The sequence below is a fragment of the Rhea pennata genome, chromosome 4 (genome assembly GCF_028389875.1).
Source record: "Rhea pennata isolate bPtePen1 chromosome 4, bPtePen1.pri, whole genome shotgun sequence".
NCBI lineage: Eukaryota > Metazoa > Chordata > Aves > Rheiformes > Rheidae > Rhea > Rhea pennata.
This window is the reverse complement of record NC_084666.1, coordinates 49,097,235-49,110,880: the sequence shown is the minus strand read 5'-3', so window position 1 is coordinate 49,110,880 and position 13,646 is coordinate 49,097,235. Positions and strand designations below refer to the sequence as shown.

At 36.6% G+C, this 13,646-nt stretch overlaps 1 protein-coding gene across 3 annotated transcripts in view; it reads right to left on the bottom strand.

The window, feature by feature from the left end:
- The window catches only part of PRMT9 (protein arginine methyltransferase 9), a 34,295-nt gene that overhangs the window by 11,169 nt on the left and 9,480 nt on the right, over positions 1-13,646 (bottom strand). For all 3 annotated transcript variants that reach the window (XM_062573880.1, XM_062573881.1, XM_062573882.1), the window contains 7 exons: positions 13,316-13,418; positions 12,143-12,249; positions 8,008-8,200; positions 4,151-4,334; positions 2,151-2,862; positions 606-759; positions 22-144 (listed from right to left, as the gene is read on the bottom strand). In XM_062573880.1, coding sequence (XP_062429864.1) covers positions 22-144; positions 606-759; positions 2,151-2,862; positions 4,151-4,334; positions 8,008-8,200; positions 12,143-12,249; positions 13,316-13,418 — 1,576 coding nt within the window. The remainder of the gene's footprint in view (positions 1-21; positions 145-605; positions 760-2,150; positions 2,863-4,150; positions 4,335-8,007; positions 8,201-12,142; positions 12,250-13,315; positions 13,419-13,646) is intronic.

Here is a 13,646-nt window from a genome sequence, read left to right as displayed (position 1 = left end):
ATCGATGTATATTTAACTCACCTTCACTTCTCTGCTGGAGCTATTTAAGAGAGGATTCATGAGATCTAGCCTTAAAAGTTCTGCTGGCTTGCTCAAGGGTAGACATGGCAACGTAGAGAGATCCAAATACACACGAACAGGTACCTAAGAGGGTACACCAGAATTTCAGGCTTATCAGTAGCTATAAAACAGTTACAAGTTTAAGACTTAATCATAATGCAATAGTTTCTAGGAATTACTGTAATGCCTGTAAGGAATTTGTCTCTACAAATATAACCTTCTAATGCCTTCTGAAATGTGACAGCTGAGACACAAGCTGATTAAGGGAACATAACAGCACGATCACTTTTCTGTATAATATCATTGTATCTTTCATTACTCTCTGCCAAAAATTCTCCCACACCAGTTTAATATAGATGTTCTTACTTAAATTTCAGTTTATCTCAAGGTTCTTGCCTGACTTGCCACATAAATCTCCCTTGTTAAATTCCTTCAACAAAATGAAAGTTTCACCTCATTAGTTTTCCTGCATTTTATATTGAAACTAAATAGCTACACAGCTGCAGGTTTAGAACTGTGCTTGAAAACATTCACCAACTTCATACCTTGAACTGGTTGATAAAAGGGGCTATATTAAACCCAAGAGTTGGTTCTGTTCCTTGAACTGCACTCTCCAGTAACAGAGACTGTGATTCTACAAGCATCCCATACATCAATACATACTGTGGAAATATCTTTCCTCCACTGTGAAGTAAACATCTGTAAAAAGAGAGATTTCACCACTAAAGCATATCACTCAACAGTAAAGAAAGAATAGTAACTACATTTAAGAAAGGCACAAGTTCCTCCTCAGAAGTCAAATGCTCATAAGCATTTCTCAGTTTAATCCATCAGACTAGACAGGTGTATCGCACAAAACAAACAAGAAAACCCACCACACAACAAAAAACTTGTCAGGCAAATACTAACTCAAAGTATGCAACTAAGTAATCTTAGTGTATTAGAAACTGACATTTCAAGATGAAGGTAATGAGACTGATTCATCACATCAACATCTAATACTGCAGGATTGTCAGAAACATCCAACTGAACTGGAAGTGAAGCATCAGATACTGTTGGGGCACTGGTTTGGCAGAGAAGAGGGCAGCAAAAAAATCACCTCTGAACCTTCTTCATAGTGTGAATACCACACTGCTGAGAGCAGCGCAAAGATAAAGAGATGTTTTAATTTAGGATAATATTCAGCAAAATTCTTCAGAATTAGTACAGATTCTTCCAGGTTCTTTTCCTGTAGTAGGCCTCTTTCCATAGGCACTGGATAACAAAGCAGTGTACTATGTATGACTTTCTTGATTATATTTTCATGCCAACAGATTTGAGTTTGCATATGACAAATCAAAGTAATTTCCCATTTGTTCCTACAGCAAATATGTAACGCATCCAAAGAATTATCTTAGAAAAGGTCACATACATAAATCTTTTGGAATATTTATCCTGCCATCACTTAGAAAAGATGAACAGAGATTCCCAAGCCCCATAAAAGTATATAATCTTTTTTCACTTTTTTTTTCGGTATGCATTTCCATTATTTTATTTCTTCCTTATTCTGTATTCCTTCCCACTTCCCCACCTCAGGTAACAGCTAGCTCTTTTGGTCTCTCCCCAGCTGTTCTATTACCAGGTGTCTGTCTTTTAACAGTAACAGGTTGTTGCAATAACAGCTTGACAAGTACATGAATCTGGACTTCTCTAACTTAAGTCTTAGATTAAAAGCTACCTCAGCTATTAGCATGCTGCTTGCTATCCTGGAAGCTTCTGACAGGTCAAACAATAAAATCTACCCATACATGTTCTTGTACACTAGAAGTCTATGAAAGTGAAACCTTGACAGTTCTTTAAAGTACATGTATATATAGTGGTCAGACACCAAGGAGATTCCGGGAAATTCAAAAGGATGAGTTCAATTTGTTTTGAAAACAAACTTCTGCTCTGCAGAAGCAACATTATGTTAATTTTGTAGTTAAAAGGGGGCATTTTCAGAAGTTTCCACACCATTATGGATCCCTTTGTCCATTGGGCTTTTGGACCTTGTCCATATAGAACACTTTTGTCCATTGTTGCTTGGATACTTACAGATTTGTATACAGTACCTGGATATTGCAGCCTTTTCCATCACCTCCTGCTGGATTAAACCAGATGTCTCTATAACATCCAAGATGATAATACTCCACAGCCTGTCTGATTTTGGTCTCTGTAACACCACATTTTCATCTTCCAAGTGGCTGAGCCAAAATTCTAATGTTTCTTTAGGGAAATGGTTAGCTTCTGAAATTACATTAAGGGCTGTTTGATGCTGTTCTTTCTCAACAGAACTGTAAGCTTTAACTGGTCCAAGTTTGCCGGCAATAATTGGCAGGATAGAGAAGCCCTCAGATACATCTAATACATACAAAGGATCAGGAGCTGCATCTAGAGAGCTCTTGTTTTGACTGTCTTGAAGGTTCAACCCACTGCCATGTCCATCGACATCCATGGTCTGCAAGTCTTTACTTGGATTTAATGACGACAGCACTTTGCCAATGGCAGCTTTAAAGCATTCATGGTATGGTATATTGTTCAGCAGGGCTATTTCCGTGGATTCTAGCACACACACTTGACCTTTGCTATCCTGTTTGCTAGTCGTTTGAAGACTAGCCAGAGCATTACATAATTCAGCTTCACTACCCAAATTCAGTGTGTCATCTCTGTTACTGAAGTCCATCCCACACTCTGAAGTCCAAAAAGAAATCTTCTGGATCTTCAAGTAGCAGTCTTGGCAGCAAACTTCCATTGTCACAGTATCTCCAGTCTTCACAGAATAATCTTGGAAAAACGTCACAGAAAAGTCACATCAATTAGTTTATGACACGCATTATTACTGAAGCAGCCATACTGTGCTCTAGAAGAAACACGTAATCTCATCTCTTCATTAGCTGTTATCAGTATGTTTGAAACAATTGTTCTAGTCACATTTCTCAGTCTTTAACACTGATGCAACACACAAAAAGGGGCTCACGTGTGCAACAGTCTGTAGAATGGAACCAGCAGCCTTCCAAAGAGGAAGTTCCTCCAGATCTCACCATGCAGCTCTCTAGTCCACAAGCTGTATTTGGCTACTGTCCCTTAACCTGTCTCAGACTAGGCAAATCCATTTATCTATCATTGGAAGACTTCTTCTGAGATTAAATGATCTGCCCAAAGCAGTGCTGAATACAAGACATACTGAAGAAGAAACTGTTTTGGCTTAAAAATGCCAAATGTTAAATATTCAACATTTTAATCCTTCCTGCAAAGATGAATTTTTAATTACATTAAAAACAATACCTACAGGTTACAGAGGGTGAGAGTTTATTTAAAATAAATTAGACTGGAACATGTATGGTGTACAACTTAAGATGGCCTTCATATACTTCTAGTATGTTTTTAGAAAGTACAAGAAAACCTACTGATACAAACCAGAATTTTGTAACAAAAGCTACAGTTTGACAAACATTTCTTTCAGTGCCAACCTAGGCTAGAAGAGTCTCTTCTGTCCATTACATTTCTACTTGAACCAGTCTGTGTCACAGCTGTTCATACTGTCCTATCAAAATGGACAAGGGAAAAATAGGCAAGTGGACAGTAGAGGCTGCTGAAAGTGACACCGCCACTCTAGCAAAAAGCATATTAAACAAATCATTTCCAAAATGAGGGGGGGAGAAGAGGGAAGGGAGGCATTAATTTTTTGTGGCAATAGCAGATAACAATTACTACCTCCCCCACTTTCTTTTTTACATGTCATATACTTGATTATGTAGAGCCACTCAGTGGCCACACTCTTTGGAGCTGTCCTAAAAAGCATTTGATTCAGTATAGAGAGATGGGAGAGATGGAAGAAAAAAGTGTTAATTCTCCCAGATCCTAGGCACGTTTATCGATTTCATAGTAGAGTCCCATTTACAAGATCTGCTGCAGGGGCTGTGCACTGCAGTCCAGGAGCACGACCACACAGCTATCTGCTGTTTACCTTCTAAATCTAAGCTGCTTCCTAAACTTTGTAATAAACAGACTAGCTCAAGAACAAAACAAAACCCAGTTAACATACTGCAACAGGAAAATCTACTGGACGTACCAGGGAGATCCTGTACAGGATAGACTGCCTGTTCCCAGCAAGACTCCTCACTGGGACTTGTAGACAGAGCATGCTCATCATCAAGCTGTAATACAAACCAGACCACGACAGCATCTAAGATTCCTCCCTGGGTGACTGGTAGGCTGAGCTTCCAAGGCTTTCTGCCTGCAAGGCTTTTCAGCTCCTGACCAGAGTGGAAGAAGAAAAACAAAAGTGTGAGAGAGCTTCTTTCTCTAAATAAAATAGTTTTATTACATCCCAAATTTCCCCACCAGCCCACGAGGACATCCAACAGAAACCTGAAACTCACAAGCCACCACAATACCATCTACCAACATTACTATTCACTAACATTGTGACTTACATGGAAGAGCAGTTACACACACACAGCCAACCTGTGTCTGGTTAGGCATTAATGCAAATACATGCATGCCTAAGAATGTTCATATTTAAAAACACTAAGGCTTGTCCAACAGAAATAAAACAGAACCAGTCTTTTGAGCTGGTTTCAAGCTAACACTTAAGCATATGCTTAAATTGAAGGCTGCATTTAAATTTAATCAATCCTAGAAATACTGAAGGAGACATTTAATCATGTATGTAAGCACAGAATTCCCTCAGAGGGCTGAGGAAGCATTATAGAAACACTAAGACAAACACATTTAATGTTATTTTCTCTGCTACCTAGGCTATCAGTTTTGTGCACTCACGCATGTACAATGTAACTACTACAAAGAGCTAAGATCTTTCCTAAAGGAAGCACGTTATCAATTCTCCAACACATCTAAATTAATAACAGAAATTAAGTACATTTTCTTTTCCTCTGTCACAACATTCCACTGCCAACATTCACAAAGAAAAAAGCCCAGCTCCAATGCCTTAGACAAGTCTGGGACACACCAACAACAGACCACCTTTGGTCCCTTGTGATCTCCTTAGTCACAACCATACTGTTCACTAACAGCAATGCCTACAAATTCAGTTTGTCAGCTTCCTGAATTCCAAGTGAAAGTTTGTCCTCTCTAAACTTCAATCTTCATAAAGTAACAGCTAAAGTAATGAGGCCAGGGGGGATGGGGCAGGCGTGGAGAGTTCCATCCTAAGAATACTACTAGCTCTCCCATGCTGCACTTAAACTCTTGGAGAACCCGGATTAAGAATAAAGAAGGAAAAATTATCTATGTCTCTTCTTCTCACAATTGAGAAACAGCAGAACAATGCACACATCAAAATTGTAAGATGCTAATGAAGTTCATAATGAGATCTCACTGCTCTTCAAAAAATTGCTTTGCTGCTAGTCATTTCTCTCTATGTCCTCAACTGGAAGAGGAAAGAGTAATAGGTCAAGTCTTTGCTGGAAGTAAGCACCTTGAAACAAGGCAGGCTAGAAGTATGAGTACATGCATCTGCTTCTGCCTCTGGGAAGAAACAGCTACTTAGAAATATACTTCCTTGTAAAAACTTTCTTTCCAATTATTCCTCAAAAGCAGCAGGCCCAAGATTCTCTCCTTCTAGTTCTAATAGCTATAGTGTGCCACAAAACATGGATGTAATACCACACATACACCAAAGGAAAAAAAAAGAAAAAAAAAAGAAAATTCTCCCATTAGTAGTTCATCCACTTTTAATCTGCTATGCTATTTATTCCTCACATTCCTAAACTTTCTCCTGTTATCTATTACAATTACAGCAATTAGAGACTAGAACAGCTCCAATACATCAGGCATGGCATTTCATCAATGTAGTTAGTGAGACAGCAAAGAAAACAAAACAGTGACACAGAGATAAACAGTAAAGAAGGAAAGAATAGTATACTATGTATAGTCCATAAGTGAGAAAAACAAAAATAACTTGCATTAAAAAAGGTGAATGGGACTACAAGCAGAAAGAAAAACTACAAAAACAATGCAGTTAAATTTCTTATGTCTTGATCCAGAATATTTTCAGATATTCCACATATACAAGCAACCTCTCAACGAAATCAGAAGGAGCTAGTATCTATGATTATTGGCAACAGCTCAGTTGCTGTAGGGCCTGAAAGTGAGAATCAGCTGTAATTATTGGCTACCAAGGTAAATACTCACTTCCACTCCCAGCAACACTGATCTGCTGCCAGGAACATAAACAGGTAGTACTTTACCAGCTGCAAACATCCACAGCCTGTAATTACAACTGCATCTCATTTCCCTGCCTTAGAGGAAACTTAGCTTCTGCTAGTAATAAAAGTAAACCTTAGCTGCTCAAAAATTTTTAACTTAATTTTAATTGTTAGAATGACTTCTTTGATCTTTATCAATGCCTTTGAAGCCTCCTATAACTAAGTTTGAGAAATACTGTTAAACTGTATTTTAAGTCTTCTTTTCTGTCAATTTAGGTCTAGATAGCTAACACAGGCAGAAAAGGTGTAACATCCACAGAATGGTTGAGGTTGAAAGAGACCTCTGGACACCATCTACTCCAACCTCCCTGCTCAAGCAGGGTCATCTACTGTCTGTTAGATAGGATCACGTCCAGGCAGGTTCTGAACATTTCCAGAGGAGACTCCACAGCCTCTCTGGGCAACTTGGTCCAGTGCTCTGTCACCCGCACAGCAAAGAATTTCTTCCTCATATCCAGATGGAACTTCCTGTGTTTCAATTTGTGCCAGGTGTGCCTGACACCACTGAAAATAGTCTGGCTCCATCCTCTTGACACCCTCCCTTAAGGTATTTGTAGACATTGACAAGATCCCCTCTCAGTCTTGTCTTCTCTAGGCTAAACAGGCCCAGCTCTTGCAACCTTTCTTCACAGGAGAGCTGCTCCAGTCCTCTAACTGTCTTTGTAGCCCTACGCTGGACTCTCTCCAGTAGCTCCATGTCTCTCTTGTCCCTCTAATTGTTTGAAATATAAATTTAGAGAATGATCTTTAAAATTACCTTATTAGCAATAAGTGATTTTATACCTTAATTTGAATCTTTAAAAGATATATCTGCTACTGTTAGTAGGCACGTCATTTTTTTTTCTCCTAATATGAGAAGACTCGTTATCTTTCTTTGCTGCATTGTTTGAACATCTAAAGTGTTAATGATGGAAAAAATACAGGAGTGAAAATAAGCTACCAGTGTTTAAAATAACCACATTTGCCCAGTGACAAAGTAACAGCAAACCAGAAGTAACCAGTAGTTCCAAATCAGTTAATTGTTTCTTCCCTCTACCTCTACTTAGAATATCTTACAATATACTTGTGATACACAAAATAATGCTACCATATTATAAAAATACTTTAGGATTTTACCATAAGAATTGAAGGGATGGAATCAAACTGGTTGAATAGGGAAAAGGTAACTTCTCTACCTCCCATCTCTTTTATGCTTACCCATCAATACTTGCTAACATCTTGATACCAGCTGTAAAATACATCCTTTATCCTTTCTCTTGGCTTCAAGAGCTCCTTGAAGACTCCCTTAACTTTATAAGAGTTAACTATGGCAGCTCCACAACTGCATAAACAACTTAAAATGAATCTGTTGCATTCTTGCTCCCCTTTTCCGCACTGAGGCTGGGAAGTGTTCGATCCCATGCTAAGCTAGTTCAGCGCACTAAATTGTATCAAACAAAATGAACAAAAAGTAAAAATTCAACAACTAAGCAGAAAGCCCCCAACTTAAAAAAATACCCAAAGACTGTCATTTTCTGATGAAACAGCTAACTATGGGATTGGACAAGTACCAGAATCAACACAGGACTATAGGGCTTTAATGCAACACTGCCAACTGAAAACTTGTGAACATTAGTGGAACTGAGCCTCAAAAACTACTAAGATACAAGGTTCTAATTATTTCTAAACAGATTACTTTTAAAGGATGCAAAATCATTACCTGTAGATTGTTGAAATCCACTGTCATTACTTGAAAGGGTTCTGTCAGAGGTACGTAACCTCCGGGAACTCGACTAAGCTTTTCAGTAGTGTAAGGTTCAACAGTTTCCTCAGAACCAGCAGAAGCATATGTTGGACTAAAAAATTGCACTGAATTTGCCAAATGCACACCAGCAATTTCCTGCATTCCCACTCTGTGAGGGATGAAAAGGGGAGAAAGGAAACATTTAAATAATTTGGGGAAAAAACAAAAAATAGAAAATTATTCCCAGGATGACTAAGTTTTTTTTTTTTGTTTTGTTTTGTTTTTTTTTTTTTTTTTTTTAAGTGTAGAGTGCAAAAAGAAAAAAAAACTTAAAAATACAAAAAAATATAATTGCTTAATACATCTGGAGCAGTTCTTAAGCACTTCTGAAAAATGAACTTCCCTTAAGAATCTGAACTGAATGTTGTGCTACAAAATGTGAATAAGCCCTGTATGCCCTTTGTCTAAGACACCTTTGCCTCCTCTTAAGTACTATTCCTTGAGTCTCAACAGAAATCTGGAAATAAAATATGCCCTGTGACAGTAAGAACAGAAAACACCTTTTTCTTCTGCTGCATTAAATAATTAGGGTAGGGTGTTTGTTGCAGGTGAACAAAACAGTCAGAACAAGGAAGAAAGATATGTAAAAGGAAAATTCATTTTTTTTTGAAAATGAATAAAATATTTGATTTGTAGTAAAACATTTGATTTGTAGTATCTTTATCAAGCACATAATCTATGCAAAATAAAGTATTTTTTCCTAGTTAAATAGCTACAAGGAAAATCACTAGGTTGATTTCTTAATGGAAAAGGCTTTGACAACTCAGAATAAAAGTACCCTCTCTTAGAAAATGGGAGAAGATCAGCCAGGTTTCTAAAACAATCTTTTTACAAGCTTCAAGGAAAAGAAAATGCTATGACTACTTTAAAGTAACTATTTTATCACACACCCTGTCAGCCTTAGGTTTGAGGACTTAGATATATTCTAGTTTTTAGAGTGTGAGTCAAGAAGTTGCATGAGACAAGTCTTACACAAGCTATATTTCATAAAGTTTTTCAAAAGTGCATCTGTGCGAGGCATTTAGTTCTCATTTGAGCAACAGCTACGAGAAAAATCTACATTCTTGAATGCCAGATCTCACTGTAACAGTTCTAATGACAACTATACTAAACTTCTAAAATTACCTTTAAATTCTGAATCACTTTTTCAGGAGTTGCAAGAGATCTCTCTACAACTAACTGGGACTAGACAGGCTGTCTGACAAAATTAATGTCAGATAGAGTCATCTCCTTGATGTAGGGAAGCTCTTGACAGTAGAACTGAATAAATTGTCTTTTGTCATAATTTAGACTCTTAGCTAGTATATTTTGACCATTATGGACAAATAAAATGTAAAACCAAATCAGGTTCCACCTTTGGAGCAGCATCCCTGGTAATAAAAGTGTAGTGACATATGGAAGTGCAAAATGCGAACTATGACATGCCATCAAAATTAAACAAATACCAAAGTTGCCTAGAATCTTTTCTTCTGCTAAATTAATCCAACCATTTTAACATGAAGGATGAGGACATATTCTCTTATTTAAAATTGAACTCGTACTTCTCCCAGAAGAAACATCTACAACTAAAACAGCAGTTTCTGTATAAGGCTGTATTGAGGGAGAAGTAAGCAGATTATTACAGTGAACCCTTCTAGCCTTAAGATGCAAGCACAAAAACTGAGTGATTTTACTGCCTTTCTTTCTGGAGCCCAACAGACTAAAAGTTTTAAATTAAAAACATGAAAGCTGTAAATCTATCGTGACTTAAATTAGGACAGTAGCCCATCTGCTAGTGTATTTTATTCGAAATGACTAGAGGTAGATGCACCAATGCAGCAGAGTTATGTTGTTCTAGAATATTCCTTTACTGTTATAATGTGACTCTTAAAATATTTAATCCAAATCTGAAAAAACAACATACACTGTACAGCAATACCTTAAGAGTTCTTCTAAATATAAATTTCGATTTCCACAAAACTTTTAAGTCTTCTCAGAAATTTGTCGGTTCATTTGTTCTTTTGGAAGAACATACATTTCATATTGATCTGACAGAATTGCAGCGTGCAGTGATTTCAGAAAAAAAAATGGAAGCTAATCATAAAAACAGTCAGCAGAGTTCGGTCCTAGAGTGGTTGGTTCTTGGAAACAGACAATGGCTATAAGCAGCACCAGGTGTACTGAAGTGACATTAAAATTATCATTAAAACATCAGCTGAAAAAATTACAATGGGTGATAAATTAACATAAAAAGTTTGAGTTGGCTAAAGTGCATCAAAACTAGAATTGCAAGAAAAACAACTGATACCGTTTATCTGGAGTTTCACTAGATTTTAGGAAAAAAGCCTAAAAATAATTGTAAAATGCAGTGCAACTTAAAATTGCTACAGCATAAAGGGAGCAAAGACAGGTAATCATGTCATCTGCAAGAGTATCAACACTTAAACTAAAATGGAATTCCCTCATCAATCAAGTTGAATCAGTACTTGTCGCTAGATTAAATTAATTCCTAATAAATGTACTTAAGAAGAAGATCTCAGTTATTCATACAGATTTCTGGACTCTACATTTAATATAATCACCCATGATTTTTTTTTTTTTTTTTTTTTTTTAACTCAAAGGTAAGTTGTTCCTGTACAATAAGACACACACTGTCAGACTATAAAAAAGCACAAGGGAAGAGATACTTTCATAAAGTTACTTCATCAGGCATCCTGCTCAGGAGAACGTAATAAATATAGATTTTTGATGCAGATTAAGAAAAAGCTTAGCTAAGTGAAAAGATGTATGCATCCGAACAAGCCAAAGAAATCTGGATAGTTTAAACCTGAGAACAGGTTTAGCAATACTCTATTAAAGAATATTGACTTATAACATTCATTCTTATTGGAGCAAAAAGGATCTTGATTAAACTAGAAGTCAGGAAATTTAAAACTGATTAAGTCAAATGTTTCTTCTCCCCACAGCATATAACTAAATTGTGAAAATCACTTCAGTCTTGCTCACCACCTGGCCTTGAACTGTACTATCAGAAAGGACTGTCACCCAGAAAATGCAAAGTTGCAGTAGATAAAATTTTAATCCTGCAAGCAACAGTAATGTTCACTTTTCAAGGCATAAACACATCTTTTAACTGATGAATAATTAAACACTTCTCCTAAAGGAAATGTCTTCTATAACTATCTACTATGGAAACTTTTGTCTCTTTCTGGCTATTGCTCGAGCGTACTGCATTAGAAAAACTGCTGATACAGCCTAGCTATTTTTCTGTTCCAGGGTACTGAAGCTCCTGGCAAAGTTAAAGTATTCTGTTTAATCTGTGACAAAATCAATCCTAAATAAAATGCATCAAATTCAAGCATCTGAGACAGGAACTGCGCCCACACAACAATGCTGTTCTAAAAGATGAGAATACAAATGAACAAGAATTTGATACGCAATCAGAACTGATCTCAATCAAGAGACTAGCCTGCATGATAGTTCAAGATCAGATAAGATATATCTTCAGGAGGAGAATACTAGGTGGGATTATTAACATTTAGGTTCTATAAAATCCTATCTTCAACTTCTGAAAGGGTTAGACTCAGCACTGAGGTAGGCAGCAGATTATAAAGAAGGCAAAATGAGGATAAAAGTCAACTGTTAATCCAACAATCTCTGATCCAGAAATAGAGAGGTAGTTTTATTATTAAGGAATTGGAATTTTTATTTCCTTAGTATGTGTTAAAGGTATGGATTTCACAGAAACAAAAACAAACAAAAAAGCAAAGAGTTTCTAACGCAGTGATCCAGAAATCCTGAACAAAAAAAAAGCATGGAATAGATGGGGTTAGTGGTGGTGGCATGAGTATAACTACTGTGGGAGGTTGGGGGGGTAGCAAAGGAAGGAGGGGAGTAAAAAATAAAAAGTAATAATAAATTTAAAAAATCACACTGAACAGTTTTGTTTACAGAGACAGACAAGCATCATCTAAAAAAAACTAAATAAAAAAATCCTTCATAAAAATTAAAATCACCGTTCTCTCCTCCCATAACAAGAACAGGTTCAAACCATGCCAGAGTATAAATATACCTGTGATGTCTACGTATCTCTTTGCATTCTACTGCCATCCCAAATATTGTAGCACTTGTAGGAATAACTTGGCCACAGTCTTTAGTATGAATATCTTGATTTTTAGGCTGTAGAAACATGAACAATAATATGTAATGAGACAGTGACTTATTTCCACCACTGCTGCAAATCCTAAGTTGGGTACTACTATTGACCATTCATTATTGTAGTCAAAAACATCAGTGGAAATGCCCAGTGATTAGGTGTCTCAGATTTCCACTCAACTAGTTAAGTAGTCTCTTAAGCAATGTATTTCAATATATTCACATACCAGCTGCAGTTTGCAGGTCACTACTTGCCCCATGTAATTTTTTAAAATGTATTTTAGTTTGTTCCTCCCATTTAGAGTGTATTCAAACATTTGAGGACTTTGCCTTTACACAAGGTTCCCATTCTTAACACTAGAGGACATCAGTTCCAGTTCAATAAAACAAAGACTTTCAGTCAGGTAAGACTTTCTCATTATTTGAATCGAGGCAATATAAAATCAAGCAGAGAAAAAAGTGTCTGTATTTCATCAGAATTAAACAGAAGTTAAACAGAAAGTAATATGACAGTCTCATATATGGGTTGGTGTATACTAGTTTAAAGGCAAAAAACGTTTAAGCAGTTGGCAAAAATAAATTAAGAGTATAAGCAAATGGCATATTTCCCAGATGACAGTACTGTTGCCCAGTGTTAACAAGAAGTATTTCTACTATTTAACATTTTTTGCTTAGACTAATAAGACTTTCTAATGGCTAATTGGTATCTCAATATAAAATGCCTAAGTTGCAATGAAACCCGCAGGGGATTAGTGCACACATATACAAAACATCATCTCTGGTGGTACTCACCAAGAGGATAAGAAAACGAACAGTTAACAGTGATCAGAAGTGAACTGTCTCTTTATGCTGCCCCTGGAATGTTGCATCAGGACAGTAGCTCACAGATGCTCAGTGTATGCAGCTGCCATCTAATCACTTTTCACCAAAATAAAATTCATAGAACAAAACCTTCATTGTTTTTTTAATTAGTAGGTACGGAACATTTAAAAGACATCCTCATGTGTGAGCATGTGCATATATGTAATTTTTTAAAGCATATAAATATTTACAAATAGGAATCACATTTCTATGAACCTCCATCATTTACCTTTGGTTGTAAAAGTAGATGTTCCCAAGCATGTATCAAACTCTCCACAATGCCTTCTCCGAACAAACCAGCATCAACAGTTTCTGTGACAACCAAAGAAACTCTAGAAAAAAAAAAAAAACATAAAAATATAACGTACAGACTTCTGTTGACAGTCATTCCTTGAAAGTTAAAATTCAGAATGCGAGCTCAGAGTAGAAGTTTATCCATGTTCACCATCTTGTGAAGTTTTAATACAGATGAGCAAACAAACAAACAAAAAAATCCTTTCAGCAAAGAACATATTTGGAATTGTTGTTACAAGTTATTCAAGATGTAGGTAAGAGATAAT